This window comes from Eumetopias jubatus, unplaced genomic scaffold, assembly GCF_037043125.1.
Source record: "Eumetopias jubatus isolate StellerSeaLion01/CBP00866 unplaced genomic scaffold, mEumJub1_p1.0 scaffold_4, whole genome shotgun sequence".
Classification (NCBI taxonomy): domain Eukaryota; kingdom Metazoa; phylum Chordata; class Mammalia; order Carnivora; family Otariidae; genus Eumetopias; species Eumetopias jubatus.
Window position 1 is genome coordinate 123854316 of NW_028274810.1, and position 21825 is coordinate 123876140.

Genomic DNA, 21825 nt, shown 5'->3' on the forward strand with positions numbered 1-21825 from the left:
CTATGACTGTACTTTATATATCAGTTCTGGTGGTTTGGACCACAGAACTCTGTTCAGGTTTCTGGTTTTCGTAATTTGAGTAATTACCGTGCACAGCGTTATTCATTAGGGCTGGAAATGGAAGCAGACAACACCTCCAGGGAGTGTATCACTTCTCGACATCCTGTTGACTGTTCATCTCAGAAGCAAACAGCTTAGCACTGACTCCCTGGTGGTGTTGAAAGCTGCCTGCCTCTCGCCAGGTGTGCTGGTCACACCCAGCCCACAGATATTGTCACAGACTCCTGTGGTCAGGGTAAAGCCATTCATTAAAGCATCAACTTTTTAAATAAGAGGTAAAGCACGGTGACACGGACACACTGAGTTGATTTGCTGATGTTCTTTACGATGGTCTTGAACCAGGTTCATGTAGGATGGAATCACCTTGAGGAGTCCCTTGGCACCTGCACTTCCAAGGTGTCGGTTGTCTGGGTTGACCTTGGTTTCCTGGCTCTAGATGGTCCATCTGAGGGAGACACTCGAATATTCTAACCGGGTGGCGCCGCAGCCTCCTGGTTTTTGCTACAGGGTCATGGGATTCTGCGAGCAGCTGAACAGAGACAACTAGCGCCATCTTCTCCTGCCACAGACGTTAGGTCTCTAGCTTTGGTGGTAGATGACGTGGCAGCATCGGGTAGCGCTGAACTCTTTAGAATCATGGGCCTCCATGCTAAGGGCACCTCATGGCACCATCAGAGAAGTGAGTTCTGGCAGACTCCTGGTTGATGATTGCTCCAGTTTTCTCTCCCCTGCTCACGTGAAGAAGCTTTTGTTTGCTAGCTGAATCATCCGGTGGTTTTGAAACCATGCCTTACCGTTGGCCCCACTTCTCTGTGGCAGGTAGCTGACTGCATTATGTTCTGCCCCTCCCCCACCCCCACCCCGTTTTCCGTGTCGCTCCTTCCCCCCCCCACGCCTGCCCCCTCTGCTTGCCCCCACAGCAGCCTGAACAGTGTGAATAGCAGCGACTCGCGCTCCAGCGGCTCCCACTCCCACTCCCCCAGCTCCCACTACCGCTACCGCAGCTCCAACCTGGCCCAGCAGGCGCCCGTCCGCCTGTCCAGCGTGTCCTCCCACGACTCAGGATTCATTTCCCAGGACGCCTTCCAGTCCAAGTCACCGTCCCCCATGCCGCCAGAGGCCCCCAACCAGGTAAGGGGGCCCCGGGCTCCAGAAGCGGCTGTGGCGTCTAGTGCCCGGGCCCCTGCCCGTGGCTGCAGCCAGGGGAGGACGTTGGCTCGGACAGACCCCTGCCCTCTTCCCACGAGACACACCTCTGGTCTAAGCTCTCACCTTTAGGTGAGTTGTTTCCCCAAAGGGCGAGAACTCGAAGTTGGGGTTGAAGCCTGTCTCCGTGGTGGTGATGGTCATGTCACCCCGCTGGGTTGGGGAGTTCTCTTGCGCAAGGAGACGGACCACGCTCTGGCGTCCCTGTAAGTGTCCGGCTCAGCATGGTGCTTACGTAACGACACTGGTGCAGAGGGGGGCCCCGCCCCTACCGCCGTCTCCGCTTCCCTCTGAGCGGTGGAGATTCCTGGAAGCCTTCCGGGGTGCTGCCCGGTTCCCTGTCGCAGTTGGTGCAAGAATGAGAATGGATCCTGAGAGGCCTTGCGGATGGTTTCTGTTGGCATTCTGCTCCCCGGAGGAGGGAAGATGGGGAATCTTTCAACCACAGCTGGGTTAGGCGGCGGCGCGAGACCCAGCGCGGCCCAGCCCAGCGGTTGCAGCAGGGGCAGGGGCTGGAGGGGGCATTGGGACGCCCTCCCCCTGCTGCCCTCTCGGTCCCCTCCCCCCCACCCTTATCCCCTAGCGTCAGGGGCCCGGCTTCCCCCTTAGTAAGCGGCCCGCGCGCCATCTGCTGGGGAGCGAGGTGCCTCAGGGCCCGCTGCGCTCCCTGGGGCTGCCCCACAGCCTTTGGTCCGGGAGCCTGTGGACTCAGAAGGTCATGTGCTCGTCTTGTTTATCCAGGTACCCAATTTGCGTCACAGCCCCTGAGTATCTACCGTGTACCCGGCACCACCCTAGGACCCCCCCCCCCACCCCCCGCATGCTGTCTCTGTCGTCCTTCCGACAGCCACGGGGAGTATTGTTATGCCTACTCGGTTGTGGAGACAGGGCCTCAGAGATGTGACTTCCCCATGTTGCGCTACCATGTGACCTGCAGGTGGTGGTGGGGGGGCGCAGAACAAGGGCTTCTGGTGCCTGATCCAGAGCCCTTTCTGTTCTTTCTCAGCCGTAAGGTGTTCTTGGAAGTGTTTGGGGGGCACTTCATGGAGAGGAAGCAGCTGCACTGTTGTGGGAATTTAAGCCAGAAGGCTGCTTGCCTGACGTGCCTGACATTGCTGAACCCAGAGGCTCTCAGCTCAGTGGGCCTTCTGGCATTTTCCAGCGCTCTCAGGAGACTCTCGCTCCGTCCTCCTGGGATGGAGACGCGACCTCACACAGAAACATCGAGGGCCGAGAGCCTTGGCTTTAAGCGCTAACATGCTTGTCCTCGCGGGGGCACTCCGGCCTGGTCTGTCAGGTGTCCCCCGCCTGTCGCCCGCCTGTGCGCACTAAACCACACCTGTGTGTCTTGAAATCAGTGTGACTGGTTGGAAGGAAAACAGGAATGTTCGACTCTTCCAAGGCTGTTCCTCTGCGCAGCCGAATTCTGTGTGTGTTGTTAGCGGACACGGTAACATGGTATGGTGTGCTGACGCTCCTTTCTAAAAAAGGGGAGGCCTTGTGCGCCAGCCTTCCTGTCACACTGTGTGTGTGGATCAGGCTGAAGCGAGTGCTTCTGCCTCCAGCTACGCTGAGGGAAGCAGAAGGTGGCGTGTGGGGATTTACTCAAATCTGAACGCTGGTGCCCAAGATCTGCTTGGCTGGCAACTCTAGGGTAGTCTTAATAAGCTCAGGGATGCTGCAGAATTTAATAGAGAATTCTAGTTTTACAAAAAGGCATTAGGGCTGCGTATAGTTGTGAGGTACAGGGGAGGTTTAAGGAAATCGTACAAATCACATAGGCCGGAGCAGTTATTGAGGACGTGAGGAAGGGAACACACATCTCTAAGGGGCAAGACCCCTTCATTGCTCCCCTCAGTCTCATGGCTCGAAGTGAGTGCCGTGTGATGGAGCACGTTAAGAATTCTCCCGTTTTCCTACCCGGTGCTCTTTTCAAGTCGTACCTTAGTACCTTAGGAACGGGGCTGTGTCTGTGGTGAGGGCCTCATCCTAGGGCTGTCCATTCCATCAGGGTGAGAGGATCTTTAGGAAAAATGAACAGAAGTCAAAGGAAATAGGAACCCACAGCCCTGCGCTGGTTTACGGGCTTTCTTTTCAAGTTGAACAGACTTGAATTGGAGGGACCAAAATGAACAGCCCTGGCAAATTACAGAGATAACCGGCTTCTCTGGACACAGACGCACACATACCCGTACGCTTTCGCCTTATCGTCATCCATTAAAGTCTCATTTTGTCGTCTTCTGTTCGATATTACTGATTCCTAAAGATGAAAGAAATTGAGGTTTAGATTAAGCCCAAGTTTCCTCCACTGAGAAGTGACAGAAATGTTACTTGAATCCGAACCCCTCAAACTTTGGTTCCGGGACCGGTTCACCAGACCCCGAGCTTGAGGGGCCGCCAGGGCACCTGCCACGGAGCCTGTCCTTGCTCTGGTTCCACGGGGCCCCGTGCAGCCGGGTGTCTTCTTGGAGCCTCGCTGCTTGCAGGACGGAGAGCCCGGATGGAGATGGTTGGCAAGAACTTTTCTTTTTCTGGCGGTGAAAGAAGTGGACAGAAACATGAGTCCGGCCTCCTTGGCAGGGGATTCGGGAACACTTTGGGGGAAGTAATAGTAGACCCCAGTAGGGTTGGGCTTATTTAAACTAAAGGACGAGCCAGGGATTGCAGTTAGCTGTGAACAAAACTTACAGCAAATACCTGGGTGTGCCCAAAGCACTATCCCAGGGGACTCAGTTTCTACGGAAGAGATGGTCATTGTCACGCATCCATTCAGTAATTCTGAGCACCTGCCACATGCCAGGACAGGACTAGAAAGTTGAGACGGATTGGTGAGCCCCCTGGCCCAGTCCCTGCCTGAACTGAATGTCAGGAGACTGACCTGGGAGCACAGACCCTGGCCGATGGCGGGGCGGGGCGGCGGGGGGGGGGGGGGATCCCGCAGACTGGAGGTTTAATAAAGATCGCACAAAGGGATGTTGTCCCAAGTCAGACCTCCTTTCTGTAATGGCCCCGATCTCTCCAAATGCTTCCTCCCTCCCTGGATGCCACTGGAAACATTGCGCTGAGCTCAGGGCTTCACTGTCCCAAACCTCAGAATCATTTCCCAGGCAGAGAAACCGAAAAACCTGTCCTGCGAAGATGCAGCTTCAGAGCTGGAAACCGCCCTTCATGGGCGCAGAGGCTGCACGTGACCAAGGGCGAGGCCGGGAGTTGGAGACGTTGGAGCTGAAGCCCAAACTGGGGGGGGGCGGGGGGGCGGTGTGTGGAGGGGTGCTGGGGTGTCCTCAGCTAATAGAGGGGCCTGTGCACTTGGGAGATGCCAGAGGCAGCCCTCCCCTGGGACCTGGGCTTGTGGCGTGAGGAGAGATGCCCGAGGGAACGCCGGGAGTTCCCGCCCCTGACCTGCGCCCTGCACAGACTAGACACACCCAAATTGGGGTCCCGGGTGCGGGGTGCTGACAGACTGGCAGGTCTGGGCCTTGCCGCGTCTCTGGCTTCTTTTCGAGGGCTTGGAAGCCTGTGTGTGTGTGTGTGTGTGTGTGTGTGCAGTTTTGGGGGGAAAAAATAACCCTAACCCTCTGCTTCTCTCATCCTTCCCTCTTCTGTGTATATGTCTCTCTCTCTCTCTCTCTCTCTCTCTGTGCGTGCCCTCCCCCCGCCCCATCTTCTGTTTCGGTTTCCTGCTACTTTTGGTGGCACGTGGTCCCTCCCTGCCGGCAGAACTCGTCCAGCTCGGCCTCCTCCGAAGCCTCCGAAACCTGCCAGTCCGTGAGCGAGTGCAGCTCGCCCACCTCGGTCAGCTCAGGCTCCACCATGGGCGCCTGGGCGTCCACAGAGAAGGTGACCGGCTGGGCCCCCGGCCACTGCGGCAACCCCCCCCCCCCCACCTGCCGCTGGCCCTCACCGCCGGGACCTGAAACTTGAAATCGACCAAAGGCACACCCAGAGCAGTGCCTTTGGGGACAGAGAGAGGGACAAGGCTGAGGGCTTTTTCTTGAATGGGCGCCGGGCTCCTGAGCCATGACCTTGCCTTCGTCCTGAGGGAGAGGAAGGGGTATATGGGGAACTCGGAGGTGGAAGGCTCCTTCCCAGAACAGTGCCGTGTGCTCATCCATCTCCCCCTTGCCCTCCCAAGCCCCCCTCCCCCACCGTGGCCCCCTTGTCGCCGTAGCCACACCGCCCGACGGGACCTCCCGCTGCATCAGAGGCTGTGTGCTTTTCTGCCTTTTTGTTTGCTGACCCCTCCTCCCTCTTCACCCCAATTTGGAATCTGCTCCTGAACAGTGTGATGATTTCGGAAACCTAGAATGAACAGATTTAGTTGACGCTTGACAATGTTTAAATTTGCATAATGAGATGAGCAGATCACGATCACCGTGAAACTCTGCTTCGTTGGCTAAATGATCAAAAACCATTGCGAACGCCACAAATGAAGGACACTGTCAGTTTCCACACTATTCCAGAATGTGGATAAGTTATGTCCTTGACCGAGCACTTACCTGGTGTCCCACGTGCACTCTGCCCCGTGGCCCTTTCCGCCCCACGGATCATCCACGAGCAGCAGAGCCCCGCCGCTTGTTTGATGGATAAAGGCTCCGGTCCCCTCCTCCCTTGAATGTCAATGCCATCTTGTACCTCCACACTCATCCTGTTATATTAATTTTATTTTCCTTTCTCCCCCCCCCCTTTTTTTGTTTTGTTTCCAGTTGTCTAACGGGTTTTCTCACTGTAGTTTGCCAAGTGAATCCCATGTGGGGTCCATGGGGGCAAGCCTTTCCCTTCATTGCCTGCCTGCCTCCCGCCTGCTCCCTCGGGTCACCTCTGTCCACCTTCCAGACTTCGCTCATTGTCACACCATGGGGCCTGGCATGTTCCCGTCATCTCAGATCCCTAGCTGGAAGGTTTGTGTCTCTCCTCCCTCCCCTCCTCTCCCTCCGCCCCCTCTCATGGCTCTGTGCTCCCCCCATTCTGTCCCACGATCCCTCATCCTGACCCCCCTCACCCCTCCCTTCCACACTCTGCCTTCCTCCCCATAGAACCCCTCTCCCTAGGAAAGTTCCCACCGGGAAGAACCAAAAAGCAGCAGTTAGATCTGAGGGAGAAATTTCCACGTGGAGCTGAGATGGGAGAGGCTCCCCGTAGCGCACCTTCCCTAAGCCCGGGTAGCCGGTAGCGCCAGACGCGGCCGTGTGCAGTTCGGCGCTGCTGGGGGCCGCTGCAGGGTGTCAGTGTTAACAGGGGCTGGGAGCCACTGCCCTCCCCAGCCACGTGCCCCAGACTTCTCCCTCGAGTCCCTTACTGGGCCGTGGCAACAGAACCATAATGCAAACTGTGGGTTGGCTTACCATGCTTTATCTCAAAAGTAAATGCAGACTTTATTTTTTAGTCTCATTTGTTTACTCTCAAAATGTGTTTGCCTTAATACAAAAACAAAGTTTTAAAATGAGTTCCTAGCAAGTCCAATCCTATTCTGAGAGCTGGTGTCCCTGATTTGAATAGTAGGTGACCCCAGACTGTGGCATTTTGAGGTCTCGACTTAATCCCTCACAACTAGTGTGGACCCCTCGTGCTCCTCAGAAATCTGCTGACCCCAGAGGCCTTCCCTCCCTATGTGAGGGCCTCAGAGGGGCACATCCCGGGTGCCCTTTGGGGCCCAGTTTCCTGGAGGCGGAGGTTTCAGCCTCCGCGGGAGTGGCTGACTCCCGTTAGTGCCCCCTGGTGGCCACTTGGCTCAAGTGAAGCCATTTGGGCTGGAGGAGAGGGGGTCCCTTCAGACACCCGAAGGGAGGGCCTGGTCCCCGGGGCATGTGCTCGCCACTGGCTGGGGCCTTCAGACACCTTAGACAGTTGGTCAGCTGCAGGTGGCTACTAACTAAGAGTCACCCACAGGTACCTGCCTGGTTGGTGAGGGTTTTTCATCATTGGGCAGATGGGAGGAAAGGGGAGGTTCCCGGGGGGGGGGGGGCCCGCCCCGCCAAAGGATTTTCCAGTCCCTTCTTTGAGAGCCGGGTGAGGACGCAGTAGAAGGGCCTGCTGGCCTGTCGTAGCCCGAGCTTCCCCAGAGGCCAGCTGCCTTCTGTGGGCAGCTGTCCGGAGGGTTCTACAGCCTTCCAGATGGCGGCGGAGGCCCGGGCGCTTGACGGCGTGCCTTCTGCTTAGGACTGGGCCAAGCCAGGACCTTACGATCAGCCTCTGGTGAACACCCTACAGCGCCGCAAAGAGAAGCGGGAGCCGGACCCCAGTGGAGGAGGGCCCACCGCCGCAGGTGGCGCGCCGGCAGCGGCTGACGAAGCTCAGAGACCGCGGAGCATGACCGTGTCAGCTGCCACCAGGGTGACGTTTTTTTTTTTTTTTTAAAGATGTTATTTATCTGACAGAGAGACAGCGAGAGAGGGAACACAAGCAGGGGGAGTGGGGGAGGGAGAAGCAGGCTTCCCGCGGAGCAGGGAGCCCGATGCGGGGCTCGATCCCAGGACCCCGGGGTCATGACCTGAGCCGAAGGCAGAGGCTTAACGACTGAGCCACCCAGGCGCCCCAGGGGTGACGCTTTTATTCTCTACGGCTGGTTGGACCCCTCTAGACCTGGCTGGTGGCCGTGTGCTGGCCAGCACCGGGGCCGAGTCAGCCCGGCATCTGGAGGGACCTGAGCCCCGTTCCCCCACTCCCTGTTCTATAGTGATTAGAGGCCCCCCAGGGAAGAGCCTGGCACTGAAATCGGACTCAGAACTTTCTAGAGCCTGGGTAGGACCCACAGACGGGTGATTTTCACGGGAGCGGGTTAGGAGTAACACTGAGGCTCCCACTTGAAGTATGCGGAAAGGCTCTGGGGACATGGGACAGGGGATTCACGGCCCTGGTGGCTTGTCTGTGTGTGTGTCGCCTCCCCGCTGCAGCCTGGTGAGGAGATGGAGGCGTGCGAGGAACTGGCGCTGGCCCTGTCGCGGGGCCTCCAGCTGGACACCCAGAGGAGCAGCCGGGACTCGCTGCAGTGCTCCAGCGGCTACAGCACCCAGACCACCACCCCGTGCTGCTCGGAGGACACCATCCCCTCCCAAGGTACGAGGCAGCCCAGGCTTCCCAGCGGGGCTTCCCGAGCAGTGCCGGCTGAGAAGGGGCGGCCTCCCTCCTGGGGGGAGGCAGAAGGGCGGGGAGGCCGCGGAAGCTCAGTGACTGCGCCGGCGGCCTCCTCTTGGAGCGCGTTGGAGCGCTCTCTGTGGTGGTCGGGTCTCCCCGAGCCCGAAGCCCCGGGGTCGGAACCCATTCGCGCCCAGTCCTCCGTGAGCCGTGCCTCCCTCGGCGCCGCGCGCGCCAGCCAGATGGCAGCCCAGGGGCCAGAGGAGATGGGGCGGGCGGTGACCAATCCGACTTGCGGCCCGTCGCTCCAAGCCTCTCAGACTGCGTGGGTCTCCGGAGGGCCGTTTTGCTGTCCAGGGGGCAGCGGGCGGTGCGTGGAGTCCTCCGGGGCGACACCCGCTCTGAGCCCCGCCGCCCTCGGGCCCCCGGCTGCCGGGACGAAGCGCGCGCGCCTCGCGCTGCAGCCCGACTCTGCGCGTGTTTTCGGGGGCTCAGGGCCCGGAGCTCCGATCTCTCTCCTGCCTTTGCCCGACGCGTGACTGAGGGGGGCGGTGAGAGTCCGGCTGAGGCTGGCTCCTCGCGTCCGTTTCTGGACCGGCGGCGGTGTGGCGTTCCTCCTCTCTTCCCGCGCGCCCCGCTTATTCCTCCGGGAGACGCTGGGAGGCGGCGAGCCCGCTGCCGGCGTCCGCTGCCGTCCTGGGGCCCAGGGCTACAGCGGGGAACCGAACGAAGACCCGCCCTGCGGGGACTGCTCAGCCGTCTAGGGCTTCTCAGGATGGTGCAGAGATTGGGGGAGGCTGGGGATGAGGTGGCGGGTAAAGCACCTTGCCTCTTGGGCGTCTTGTTCCTCCGACACCAAAGAACCGAAAAGCAGAGCTGCTGCGGAGAGTGCTAATCAAATCTTATCATCAGTTTCAGATTATGATTATTTCTCTGTAAGTGGCGACCAGGAGGCGGATCAGCAGGAGTTTGACAAATCCTCCACCATCCCGAGAAACAGCGACATCAGCCAGTCCTACCGACGGATGTTCCAGGCCAAGCGCCCAGCCTCAACGGCTGGCCTCCCCACCACCCTCGGACCTGCTATGGTCACCCCGGGGGTTGCAACCATCCGACGGACCCCTTCCACCAAGCCTTCTGTCCGCCGGGGGACCATCGGAGCCGGCCCCATCCCCATCAAGACCCCCGTGATCCCCGTCAAGACCCCAACCGTCCCAGACCTCCCCGGGGTGTTGCCCGCGCCCCCGGATGGGCCAGAGGAGAGGGGTGAGCACAGCCCCGAGTCGCCGTCTGTGGGCGAGGGCCCCCAGGGTGTCACCAGCATGCCCTCCTCCATGTGGAGCGGCCAAGCCTCCGTCAACCCTCCTCTCCCAGGCCCGAAGCCAAGTATCCCCGAGGAGCACAGACAGGCGATTCCAGAGAGCGAGGCCAAAGACCAGGAGAGGGATCCCCCAAGTGCCAGTGCTTCCCCAGGCCAGATCCCGGAGAGCGACGCTGCAGAGCTGAGCCCGAGAGATACTCCGCAAGGGGAAGACATGCTGAATGCCATCCGAAGGGGCGTGAAACTGAAGAAGACCACGACGAACGACCGCTCAGCCCCTCGCTTCTCGTAGGCTCGCTAGGCTCCCAAGAAACGCTGCCAGTGGGGGAGGGAACTGTTTAATTCATAAAACCTAATTTGTCTCGATCCATTCCAATCTATAATCAGACAAAAGATTTTGTAGGCAACTCAGAATACAGCTCTTTTGAAAGTACTCGACACCTTTAGATAAGAATTAAAAGCAACATATGTAACTGACATAACTTTGATCTTTTAATTTGTAAATATTGACCGTTTTCTTTCTGCACATTTTAATCTTAGTTTCCCTTTTGATTTTTCTGAAGGTGCCAAATTCCATTTAACTTTTTTACAAGTCTTTGTAAAATTTTAAATGCATAATAGGTGGGGGGGTGGTCGGGGCAAGGGGAAACACAAAGTAGTTAATTTCAGAAAAAAGGGTAACTCTACTTAGCCTTTTCTTTTCTCTCTCCTTTTTTTCCTGCAAGCTTTTGTAGATGCATTGTAGTAGTCTGGCTTAGAAGCAAATTCAAGTTATTTTAATGTACAAACAAAATGGATCAAGGGTTAAAATCTTCATTTACTTGTAGTATGCTCTGGCTGAGAAAAGCAGGAGTAACAGTTGAGCAATATTCAGAGTGAAGTAAATCCGGAAATGGTAGACTGTTGGGATTGGGGGGGAGGGCCGTGGGAGGGGCACACAGTCAACATAGCCGATCCTGTTAACATAAGAGTAGCCTCGTAGGTTGAATTTCTAGTAGCTTCATGGTAAATGCATCCGAATAAGCCATACTGGATTGCAGTGTTTGTTTCTGTAGGGTGTTTAAGGACTTCCTTTGTCCCACGATTCCTCTTGACTGCACACAGCACCCACCTCCAGTCCCGTGCATGCTGCCGCCACCAGGTACACCCAGAGCGCCCCCCCCCGCCCCCCTTCAGTTACTCGTCTCTCGTACCCACGTTCACTGAATCCAAATACATCCAAAAAGGGTAAGGCAGTTTTAAAAATGTGAAAACATTTTAAAATGATAGCAGGGAATTCTTAGATATAGCCAATGCCTTTTACTTAACCGTGCCCAGCAGGCTGGGCACGTTGAAAAGCCCAAATATTTTGAACAAACTCGAGCGGATTTAACAAGGGTAACCAGCTTGGAATCTAGCAACTTGCCAATGTGTTTACCGACCTGGGGGCTTGTTTTTCTTCTCTTCTTTTAAATAAGTGGCAGTTAATTGGCATCATACCAAACATTGAAGAGCGGAGGATTGATTTATTATCACTGGGAATCTGACCACTATACTGTCCTTTTTTTTTGGTATTCTAGGTAATGTTTTTTGGAATGGACTTATGTCTTTTCTTTTTTAAGTGAAAGTTAAATTTGTTCTAATGCCCATTCCCTAAAGCCAACAGAGATTTGTAGATTTAAAGGGATCTTGTTTGGAGAAGACATGTTCAAAAAGACCAAGCAAGCCCCTTAGCACTCGGGTCAGTTTCTCTTGAAGAAACCGGAGCTTGGTGGGTCCCGCAGACCCTGCAGGTTTCTGTTGGCTCTAATCTTCAATTACATAATCTTATGCTTTAATACCTAACTGCATTGGGTGTGAGAGTAACGTACCTGTACAGTCACTGTTCTATATATTAACATTTAACACTGCTGTGATTGCTCAAGGGCATTTTATGTTACGGCTTTAAAGCAAAGGCATGATTATTAGAAACTATTTAAGCTTTTTTTCCTTTGAAAAACAAGCTCCTTCTACAGAATATAAGGAACAGTAGTGCCTGTGGTTTAGCCCACCAATCTTGATGACTAAAAGTAGCTGATGCATTGTGCATATGATGCTTGAGATGGTTTTTGCAAAAGCAGAAATCACTGCAAGGTAATTACGATAGATAAAAAGTGGTCTTTTAAACCTTGGAAATAAATGGATGTAACTGTACCTTGGTACAGCTTTTCACTTGTTTAGTTTTTAAACGTTAGTATAATCTGAATAAATTTAATATAAAATGTTGCCAAATTCAATGTAGAAAGAATGTGACAACACATCTTGGGTAGTTCTGTTTGTGTTTTTGCATATTGTAAAAGCAGTGTCACAGCTAAAAATAAAGAAATCGTTTCTAAAGGTAAATTATTGTGGTTTAGTTGCTAGTTTGTACTGAGAGTTGACCTCTCCCTGTGGTTTTTTTGTTCTAAACTTGTATAAATAACAACTGTGTAATGTGTCTCCCTTCTACCTTGTAACAATTGCTTCAGCCTACATTATAAATAAAGAACCACTAGAAAAAGTCCTGGATGTCAAGACTTATTAAAATTCAGTTGCAAGTCTCCATCAACTATTAGGAGATGCACTGAGACTCCGACTGGGCTTACTTAGGAAACCGAAGAGAACATTACTTCTGGGATGGCCCTGGGTCCTAAGAACACTAGCAGCCTCCACTCGTCAACTGTCTGAACGTAATTCTGGTGAGTTATCACCAACTAAAAGCCAATGGGTTTGGTTGATGGTTTTAAAAATGGCTCTACCTTTTAAAGACGCTTCTTCCAACACTTAAGAGTCCCGCTGTCCCCTGCCTGGGAGTCCGCAGACCATCCAAGCTACGGTAGAGAGGCAGAGCTGGAAAACCGTCCCGGGGAAGCTTCACCCCAGCCCCCAAAGCTCCGCTCTCGAGCGAAGCCCGTGAACTCCAGGCCGATTCGTTGAGTAGGTGCTGCTTAGAGTTAACCTTTTCATCACACTAAGATGTCATTCCTGGCATCTTTACAAAACCAAAGAGGTTTTCTCAAGTCCTCAGGATTTGCATACCTTCTCTTGACTTCATATTCCTCCCAGTCACTGAGCCTTCAAATAGGGTTTGTTCAACTAAAATCCTCAGAGTAAATCTTGTATCTGGTTCTCCTGTTTTCCCTGATAACACGTGCTAGCAATAGGACTCCCTGGGGCAGAGGACACTCGGCCACACTTCCCGTACTTCCCCGCGCAAGTGGGAAGAGACGGCGGGGGCACAGGCGCTTGGCGTCGTGCAGACCCTCGGAAGAACACAGCAGTCATACCGTGTTGAGTTACTTTTATTAGGGCAAGTGTGTCTACGTACTGTAAACTATTTCACTTGCAAGCGCGACTGGCTGGTGGGGTGTTTCCCTCTCCCTCTACATGGGCCGCTCCCGGGGCCTGGTCACAACGTTCCACCACAGCGGGGGCAGATCACCTTCCTTCCGGGCCGGGGGCAGAGCTTCAGTGCTGGGACCACCAACTGGGGTTTCCTCCTGCAGCTGCTTAACCTGGAAAGGGGGAAGGGAGGAACCATTAGAGTCGAACTGACTGGAAAATCTGCTGCGGGGTTTTTTAGATATACCTGCGTTATGTTTATACCCACAGTTTAACTCAGAAAAACAATTCTCCTTAAAGGTTTTCCCATTCTTAAAACAGCAAAGCTGAGAAACCCTCCCACCCCATCTCTTACACTGCAAAACTGTGACCATTCCTAGTCCCATTCCCTTTGTTATGATCCCCTGCCTGTACCCCCTAAGAAAATATTTTTATGTCTCAGCTAAGTGCTCTCCAAAAGCACCGTTAGGAAACCTTAATTCATATGTATTAGAGATGTTCATTTTAAAGCCCCCCCACCCCCCAACAGCAACCAGGACAAGAAATCCCATGAAATCCCATGTGAAGATGTGCTCTGTGCTGCCTGATCCCGCCCACCCACCGCAGGTTCCAGTGATCTTCAGGACTATCACTGTCCCCAGAGAAGAGGACACGTAAGGGACCCCCTCCCCAGATAATGGTTTTCGAAAGCTTCCTCCAGAAAACTCAATTCTGGATCGTGGGTGACCCGAGTCTCCAGCGTGTGTGCTGTTTAATGACGGCAGTGAGACGAACGAGGGAAGGAAGGGGTTCGTGGAGAGGAGAGGGTCATCCGGCACCAACCGAAGAGCAAACCTGCTGCTCTCCACGGACAAACACACCTCCTGTTTCCAAATGAGGAGACATTTCTTAGCAAGCACTGCCCTCCTTGGTCACAATGACCCTCCTTTCACTCCACCTGGGCCAACAACTTCTGCGGTCAACATCTTGGACCTTATCACCAGAACATGTAACATAGAAGTCATGAATCAGGGGCGCCTGGGTGGCTCTGTCGGTGAAGTGTCTGGCTCTTGGTTTTGGCTCAGGTCGTGATCTCAGGGTCCTGGGATCAAGCCCCATATGGGGCTCTGCCCTGAGCAGGGAGCCTGCTCGAGGATTCTCTCCCTCTGCCCCTCCCCCAGCTCGAGTGCGCGCTCTCTAAATCTTAAAAAAACAATTGTGACTCAAATCTCCCACTCTCTAACCACCGAAGCCCTCTCCAGCTCATGTGCTTAAATGTCCCCTTGAAAATGCTTTTTGAAACGCAGAAATTGCCAGTTCACAGATTCTCTGACCCAATTTGTCCTTCTCTGCATCAGCCTCCTGACTCCGTGCCTGCTTTAGCCGCTTCCATCCCATCATGACGATCACTCCCTTTTGAATAACCTCTAGTCTCTTGACACTCTCCACTGGACACACCACACCACCCACCTCCCAGACTGCACCCAGGCAGCTGGTATTGCTAGAAAGAAAAACCTGCTGCAACAAACCAATGTCACAACACATTAATTATTCCCAACTTCAAATGGGCCTTCGCCACTACCTGGCAATCCTATTATTATTCCCAGCGAGCTCATCCTCTGCCGTGACTCCCACATCTTCTCCACATTCTCCAAAACACGCTGCGCCCACCTCACGCCTTTTCCCTCTTTGCTAAAACAGAGAAGCTGTCACCTAGAACTCTCATTTTCCCATCGTCCAAGCTTCTAGCCCGGACGTGTGTACGTGCACCGGCCGTGTAATTCTAGTGGAGGAAGAACCCGTTCTCCGTTCAGAGGCCCTCACACAGGCGTGCGACCCCGTCGCTCTTCTCCAGAGCTTTCCCCCTTGACCTCTTCCCCCCCTGCTTCAACACTGTCCATTCCTTCCTCGCCCCGAATCTTCTCTCAGCACACACGCATCATTTCTTATCTTAAAAAGAAAATAATGCCTTGGCCTCCAGTTACTGTTCCAGCGAAACTTCTCAAGAATTCCCCGCCCCCCGTCTTCTCTCTCTTACATTCTGCTCACTCTTACCCTCCAGAAGAGGCTCTCCAAGGTCACGGATGCCCTTCCTACAGCCACAGTCCGTGGGCATTATTTCCGGTCCTCACTCTAGTCCACCTTTTAGCAACTTTCAGCAAAGATGACCACCCCTGACCGGCTGTTCCTGAAACCCTTTCTCGTGGCTTGGACTCGCCGTCACCCCTCTCCCCTTGGGGGGTGCTTTGCTGCCTCCTTCCCTCACCTCCACAAGTGGGAGCGCCTGTGACTTTTCTGCTCTCTCTCCTCTCTCTTAAGGATCTCCTTCATTTCCACAGCTTTTAAAACAATGGATAACTCACAAATTTGTTTCGAGCTCAAATCTCTCCTCTGAGTTCCAGGTGCCTACACCCAAAGTCGCCTATTGACATCTCACTTGGGTGTCTCACAGCATTCTCAAATTTAACAAATTTAAAACCAAACACTTACTTGTCCCCCGACACCTGTTTTATCTTTCTTTTTTTTTTTTTATTTATCTGAGAGAGAGAGACAGAGAGAGAGAGAGAGAGAACATGCAGGGGCAGGGGCAGAGAAGCAGACTCCGCACTGAGCGTGGAGCCGGACATGGGGCTCCATCTCACAACTCTGAGATCACGACCTGAGCAGAAATCGCGAGTCAGATGTTTAACAGACTGGTGCCTGTTTTTTCCTCTTCTTCATCTTCATGAACCATCACCAGACTCCAGGTGTTAACGTGGATCTCATTCTCGATTCCTCCCTGTCCCTCATGCCTCCCCCACACCCAGTCAGCCTTCATATCCCGCCAAATGATACCCTGAATTGATTTCTTTCCCTCTTCACTGCAGCCCCCCACCCCGTGCTGGCTGCCATAATCTTCTGACCAAACTGCAACAACCCCAAATTGGTCTCTCCACTTCTCCTCTTGCCCTCTCCAATATACTCTTCACACTACAGTGAAGTTGAGCTTTTAAAAATGTACATCAGACCCACGAATGAAAAATGTCCAAGACGCTGGCGGAGAGGAAAGTTCAGGGACCGGAGGGTACGGAAGATGGTCAGGCGGAGGACGGAGGAGAAGGAGGGGAGAAGCAAAACCAAGGAGCAGAAAACCCAAAGAGACCAGCGACACCCTGTCACCCATTTGCAAGAAGCCTGTAAAGGTCACGTTTACATTTAGAAATGCAAGTATATCTGAGAGGCAAGGGGCCGCAGTAACTGTCATAACTGGACTCTGGACTTCTGCACCTGGGGAACAGAACCTGAGCCCCTTCCAGGCGCGGACCACGTGGGCCAAGCTGTGAAGCGAAAGGCAGGGAAAACTCACCTCCCGCTCCCAGCTTTCCATCCGCAGCTTCTTCCACTGCTCTCTCTTGGCAAAGTAATCAGGATACATCGCCTTCTCGGAGGGATGCCAGTCATCTAAGCACCACTCGGGCACCTGTTGGGAGGGGAAATCACCGCCATCAGCCCACAGGAGGTGCGGGCATGCCGCCTGCAGGGCCTGCTCAGGAGGCAGAAGGCAAAAATGACAGTGTATTTTTATAACCACTGCAAGCATCAGATGTTTCAGGCGCTGCACAACGACCAGCGGAAGGTGAGCTCACACCGACACAAAGAACAGCTCAGAGTCAGAGCCAAGGGCTGAGAAACCTCAAGGTCAGTTCAGAGACAGCTGGCACCGATCCTCCCTGATCTGCATTCTCTAATTACGCAGAGCAGCTTGACGCGGCACGGGACTGTTACCTGTAATTGCTCCAAAATACTAAGCACCAGTCCGAACTGGTTAACTTTAAGATCCCAAAATGAGTTATATACCAAGTAATTTAGCACACTGCTTTGCCAAAAAGATACTGCCAGCCCTTGGCGCTGAATTCAGAAAGACAAAGCAACAAGAATGTCACCTGGGACAGGGAAAATGGACACCTGCAAATAGAAAACTATTTACCACTGGCAGGAAAGAACTTTGCCTAGCTGCCCCTAACGGGACAAGCGGATTTGGGGCTGAGGTTTGGGACGGGAGAAAGAGGGTCTGCCTCTCCGAAGGCAGTCACCACTGCAGTGCTCACCTACCTTGTAACACTCATATCTCTCATAGGAGGTCCCTCCCGGAGACTCAGGGAAGATGTATGGCTGAGGATGCTGATTGTGCCAGAATTCTTCCTCCGCCGCCCTCAGCAGTTGGGTGGCCTTCACCATGTCCTTCTCATTCTTATGTTCTTCAAACCGGGCTCTCATCAAACAAGCAAAGTACCGGTATTTGTCCCTTTAACCAAAATCGTTTTGGAGATTAGAAACGTTATCCACTCAGCTGAGCAGATTACTGTCTGACAAGAGGCTGCACTTCTACTAACGTCCTCTGAATGTGTAGCGCAACTACCTGGAAGCACCCCAGACCCTGCCAATGAAGCAGCCACATCAATATGACTGCCTCCTCAGCAGTCCCCCACACGGCGGCAGCAGCAAAAAAAAAAAAAATACTGTATTAAACACAACCTAACCACTTTCCTCCCTCTCTCCTCCAAAAAAGGAATGCTGATTCAAACACACACACAAAAAGATAATTTGCAAGAGAGAAAAACTAGAGCCTCTGTCAGATCATTCAATACTCATTGAATGACAACTTACTGAGATTCCTCCTACCTTGTGCTAGGCACTGTGCTAAATTCTGGAGATACAAAGGTGAGTGGGAAGGGAGGTGTTACCCAGTGGAAACGGTATTGCTTGAATCACACAGATCTGGGTTTGAATCCTAATTCTGACACTAACTCCACGACTGTAGGCAAGTTCAGGTCAGGTTCTAAAAGAAACGGAAGGCAGAGATCATTTGGCTTCGACAATAATCCAAGCCACAGATGAGAGGGGCCTGAAGCAGGCACCTGTGATGGTAGGAGACAGGAGAGAAACGTTTACATTACAGAATTGAGAGTGTCTGCTAAAATCAGATCGTTTCAGACTAAATCTTAGTTTACTAGCTGTGTAATCTGGGTCAATTAATGTCTTTAGGCCATGGGTTCCTCTACAAAAGTGTTAGTAACAATATCTAGATCTTCAAAGTATCCTAAAGATTTGAGGACTTAAAACATTATCAACACACTTCAGACAGATGCCTGGTACCTCCTCTGCTCAATGTCAGTTACAATATTATTACACTGTGGAGAGAATTTACAAGTATCAGTGTCCAAATACACACTGCACACAAGCACATGTGTCACTGGCATCGGAATGAGTACGGAGTACTTAAGAACGACTCTAAGACTTAAAGCTGAGTGACTGAATTACTAATCAATGCTATTAGCTGAGACGGAATTTAGGAAGAAAATCAAAATGAGGTAAAGAGTTTGGTTTTAAGGCATTAAGACAAGCTGAGTTTCAGAGAACTGTAGGTTTTCTAACAAATAAATGGAAAACAGCTCTAGAGACAAGTGAGCCTAGGTGGTAACTCAAGTCCCAGCATTAGATGAGGCTGTCCAAAGCATATACACCACCACCAAGGACCTGGGATGGAACCATGGAGAATAGCACGAGGAACAAATGGATGAAGAAAAGTCCTGGGAGAGGACGTCAGTGAGACTTAAAAACCACTGAGTCAGTGTTATCATACGAGTTGCTTTCAACTTCTCCTCCAGGACTATGGATTTTAATATTCCCAGATGCAGTTCAGTGTTATCTGAATTCTTGACAGCTCAGCTTCCTTCATCTTTATAAGATTGGTCATTCTCTTATCTATTTGTTTACATGTCCATCTTCCCCATTAATCCGTGAGCTCCTATAGCTGAGAAAGAGGACTTACTGGTTTTTTTTATTCAGTAGCCAGCATAGAACCTGAGTTGCAAATTTTGTCAGATGACCGAATGAGGAAAAATCAGGGAAGAAACTAACAACGTTACAATGAACCTGGCCATCTTTCTGTCTAGCAAAGAGAAGTAGGTCAATGACTTTCCAAGAATCACAAATACGCAATGTGGGCTTTAAGGATATCCTCCACAACTTTTCCAGACCTACTTAGTTTCCCATCGTTTAGAGGTTTCTCCCAGAAGCCCTGCTCCTGGGACTAGGCTTTCGGACTCCTATGAGGCAGTGGAGGCCCAGGATCCACACACATGCACTGCCTTCAGGTAACGAAAATCTATGTGTTTTAAGACTCTGTCCTAAGACTACTCTCAGATGGAGAGAAGAGAACGACGTGGCTGGTAAAGAATTATGTGGATGTGAAAATAGTGGAAAGGGCTGAAGCTAAAAAGAGGAAAGTTGACTGGAGAAGTGGGAGACTGGTGATGCTCCGGGGTTAGCACCGGAGTTTTAATCCTGGCCCGGCCACTCACCAGCTCTAGGACCTTGACAAGTTACTCTCCATGCCCATTTTCTTACTTGTAAATTAAGGCTAAATAATCCCTAACTCCTGGAGTTGTTATGGGGACTACAGAAAACAATGCACATATTCCTGCTGCTAATATTAGCAACAAGAAGGTCAGGAAGAAAGCTCTTATACAGTGAGCGCTGCACGCACAACTAAGAGTTTTAGGCACTTTCCTTTATTTCATTTAATCGTCAGGCAACCCTCTGCGCTGGTCCTGCGTCGCTCTTCCTGAACAGAAAACTGAGGCCTGGGCCAGATAAGCAACTCTTCAAGGTCTCGCAGCTAGAAGCGACGACGCGTGGATTTGAACCCGGGTCTATGGCCACCTTCCCACTTCGTCCCCCATGTCCTTGAGCCGCTCGGTCCCTCAAGGCCACTCAGCCTCTGTGAGGATCCCCGGGGTCACCTCCCCGAGCCCCAGCTCTCCCTCTCCCACCTGTGGACGCAATACGACTCCAGGTGGCGCAGCGCCCGCTTATAAAGCCGCAACACCTTCTGCTGGTGGGTCAGGTAGGCACCCGGCCCGCAGAACGCCATGACGACCCGCTTCCTCCAGCGGCCGCGGGGGTTCCCGGGAAGCCGGAGGCTGGGCCTAGGGGCGGGGCAGCCGGAAGGGCGGGGCGACAGCGACTACTTCCGCTTCCGCCGGGGAGGAAACCGTGCTGCTAACATGAGTCGCTTCAAGTTCGTGGGTAAGCGTCTTCTCGGTTCTTGGGCTTTTCGGACCACCCACGGGCGTCGCTTACCGCAGCCAGGGGCCCAGGACTTGAGCTCTCTGGCTTTCTGAAGGTCGAGAGAGCACTCAGTGGAAGAGGGCGCGGGGAGGCTTCTGGGTGCCGTTAATATTCTGCTTCTCGGCCTGGGTGCTGGTATCACACATCTGTGAAAATTAACGAGCTGTACAATGATGTATGCTCTTTTCAGCGTATGTGTCGTATTCAGTAAAAAGAAAAAAAGGAAGCAAAAGTAGGCCAAAAAAAGAGGCCACTCACCATATTCCCCTCCATCCCATGTGCACCTCCCGCCCCTTCCCCTCTCGGTGTCGGACCCGTTGACTCACTAATTCGTGCGTTCATAGCACAGTTATTGAGCGCTCCCGGGGGGCCAGGCACCGGCTAGGAACACAGGGCGCAAAGACCCGGCCCCTGATCTGCTGGCATCACCATCTGGTGCAGGAACTGGAGGACACAAATAGTGGGGAGAAAAACAAGTTCTATTACTTGGCAAGAACAATAATCTGTTCACCATCAGTAGAACAAGAGGGGGTAAGATGCGACAGGAACCAAAGGGATAAGAATATTTACTACCAGGCACATGGGAAAAGCTGGAGAGCTAGGATTGGAAGGGTAACTTGGGACTCAAAGGTCTGGCTGAGTTTACTTTTACTGTGTGTAGAGTGGAGCTTCGCTGGAGGCTTTCAGCCTTTCTTCATCAAGTAAATCATGCAGTGCCAGTTATGTACCAGGAACCTGGGTGCTGTGTGTTACAACAGTGTGATTCTTGTCTTTGTGGTGTTTCCAGCTACTTGAAGGTGGGAAAGGGCAATGACCACCACATCTCTGCTTTAATAAGGCGGTCCTGATAGTTACTGTAAGTTCTGTGGGGGAGGGGGAGAGATGGGGAAACATTTCCGAGCTTGAACTAGGGAAGTGGAAAAGGGAGAGAGAGAAGAGATGTACATATGCAGCATTTGGCAGCTGTGTTTATGGAAGTAAGGGAGCGTGAACAGTCAGATAGATGACTCAGAGTTGGGATAAATACCTAAATATGAAATGGAAGGATGATCAGTTTGGCAATGGGTAGGAGATGTAGCGAGATCCATGTGGATTAGGTTAAGTTTGAGAGTCTTACAGGACATCCAGCTGGAAACATTTGCTGGGCAATTGGAAATGTAGCCTTAGATCTGAGAGTTATTTTAAGCGATATTTTTTCCACAGACTTTGTGCTAACTTTTTGGAACTATGAAAGATACGAGTGGTGCAGTTATTTTTCAGACTAGAGAGAGATGTACAAAGCAAGTGCAGGGGAGAATGTTTTCAGTGCCACAAAAGAAGTTTAAAAATGCTGTGGGAGAGCCAGGGGTTGGGGTTGGGGTGTAGTCCTCAGTAGTTGTAGGTGTGGTGTCTGTCTGCTTCTCTTCTCCAATCTGTGATATAATTAGTGGGGGAGATGGGCTAAGGGCCATGAGAGATTCCCCAAGGAAAAGACAACTTATTATTTGTGATATAAAACGAAATCCCTGCCTCCAGTCATGTCTCCTTAAATGCATCATACATACAGCCTTCAGTGTGGTCTGTGCAAAAATCAACTACAGTTTTCTTCTGCTTCCAATCCTTCAGTTACTGTCCCAGGATAGCTGAAGTACCTTGACACAGCATACAAAACCGATCCGTGCTCTGGTCCTGCCCTCTGTTCCAGCCTCATCCCTTTTATCTTTGACAAACACTTGGACATGCTGTTTCTTGCC

The 21825-nt window shown here is 52.6% G+C and overlaps 3 protein-coding genes across 8 annotated transcripts in view; 2 read left to right on the forward strand and 1 right to left on the reverse strand.

Moving 5' to 3' along the window:
- Window positions 1-12180, forward strand: part of MTSS1 (MTSS I-BAR domain containing 1) — a 159329-nt gene extending 147149 nt beyond the window's left edge. The window contains exons 10-15 of one of the 3 annotated variants that reach the window (XM_028105588.2): window positions 981-1191; window positions 4987-5106; window positions 5973-6167; window positions 7426-7599; window positions 8160-8322; window positions 9253-12180. In XM_028105588.2, coding sequence (XP_027961389.2) covers window positions 981-1191; window positions 4987-5106; window positions 5973-6167; window positions 7426-7599; window positions 8160-8322; window positions 9253-9953 — 1564 coding nt within the window. In that variant the 3' untranslated portion in view covers window positions 9954-12180. The remainder of the gene's footprint in view (window positions 1-980; window positions 1192-4986; window positions 5107-5972; window positions 6168-7425; window positions 7600-8159; window positions 8323-9252) is intronic. The other 2 variants (XM_028105586.2, XM_028105587.2) reach the window with 2 other exon arrangements.
- A 762-nt stretch (window positions 12181-12942) lies between these two features.
- NDUFB9 (NADH:ubiquinone oxidoreductase subunit B9) lies at window positions 12943-20047 on the reverse strand. Its single transcript, XM_028105694.2, has 4 exons — window positions 19795-20047; window positions 17072-17264; window positions 16326-16439; window positions 12943-13173 (listed from the first exon to the last, which is right to left on the reverse strand). The coding sequence occupies exons 1-4, from the start codon at window positions 19893-19895 to the stop codon at window positions 13042-13044; spliced, it is 540 nt and encodes a 179-aa protein (XP_027961495.1). The 5' UTR covers window positions 19896-20047; the 3' UTR covers window positions 12943-13041.
- Window positions 19971-21825, forward strand: part of TATDN1 (TatD DNase domain containing 1) — a 54586-nt gene continuing 52731 nt past the window's right edge. For 2 of the 4 annotated variants that reach the window (XM_028105682.2, XM_028105684.2), the window contains exon 1: window positions 19971-20050. In XM_028105682.2, the coding sequence (XP_027961483.2) occupies window positions 20029-20050 (22 nt within the window). In that variant the 5' untranslated portion in view covers window positions 19971-20028. The remainder of the gene's footprint in view (window positions 20051-21825) is intronic. The other 2 variants (XM_028105687.1, XM_028105686.1) reach the window with 1 other exon arrangement.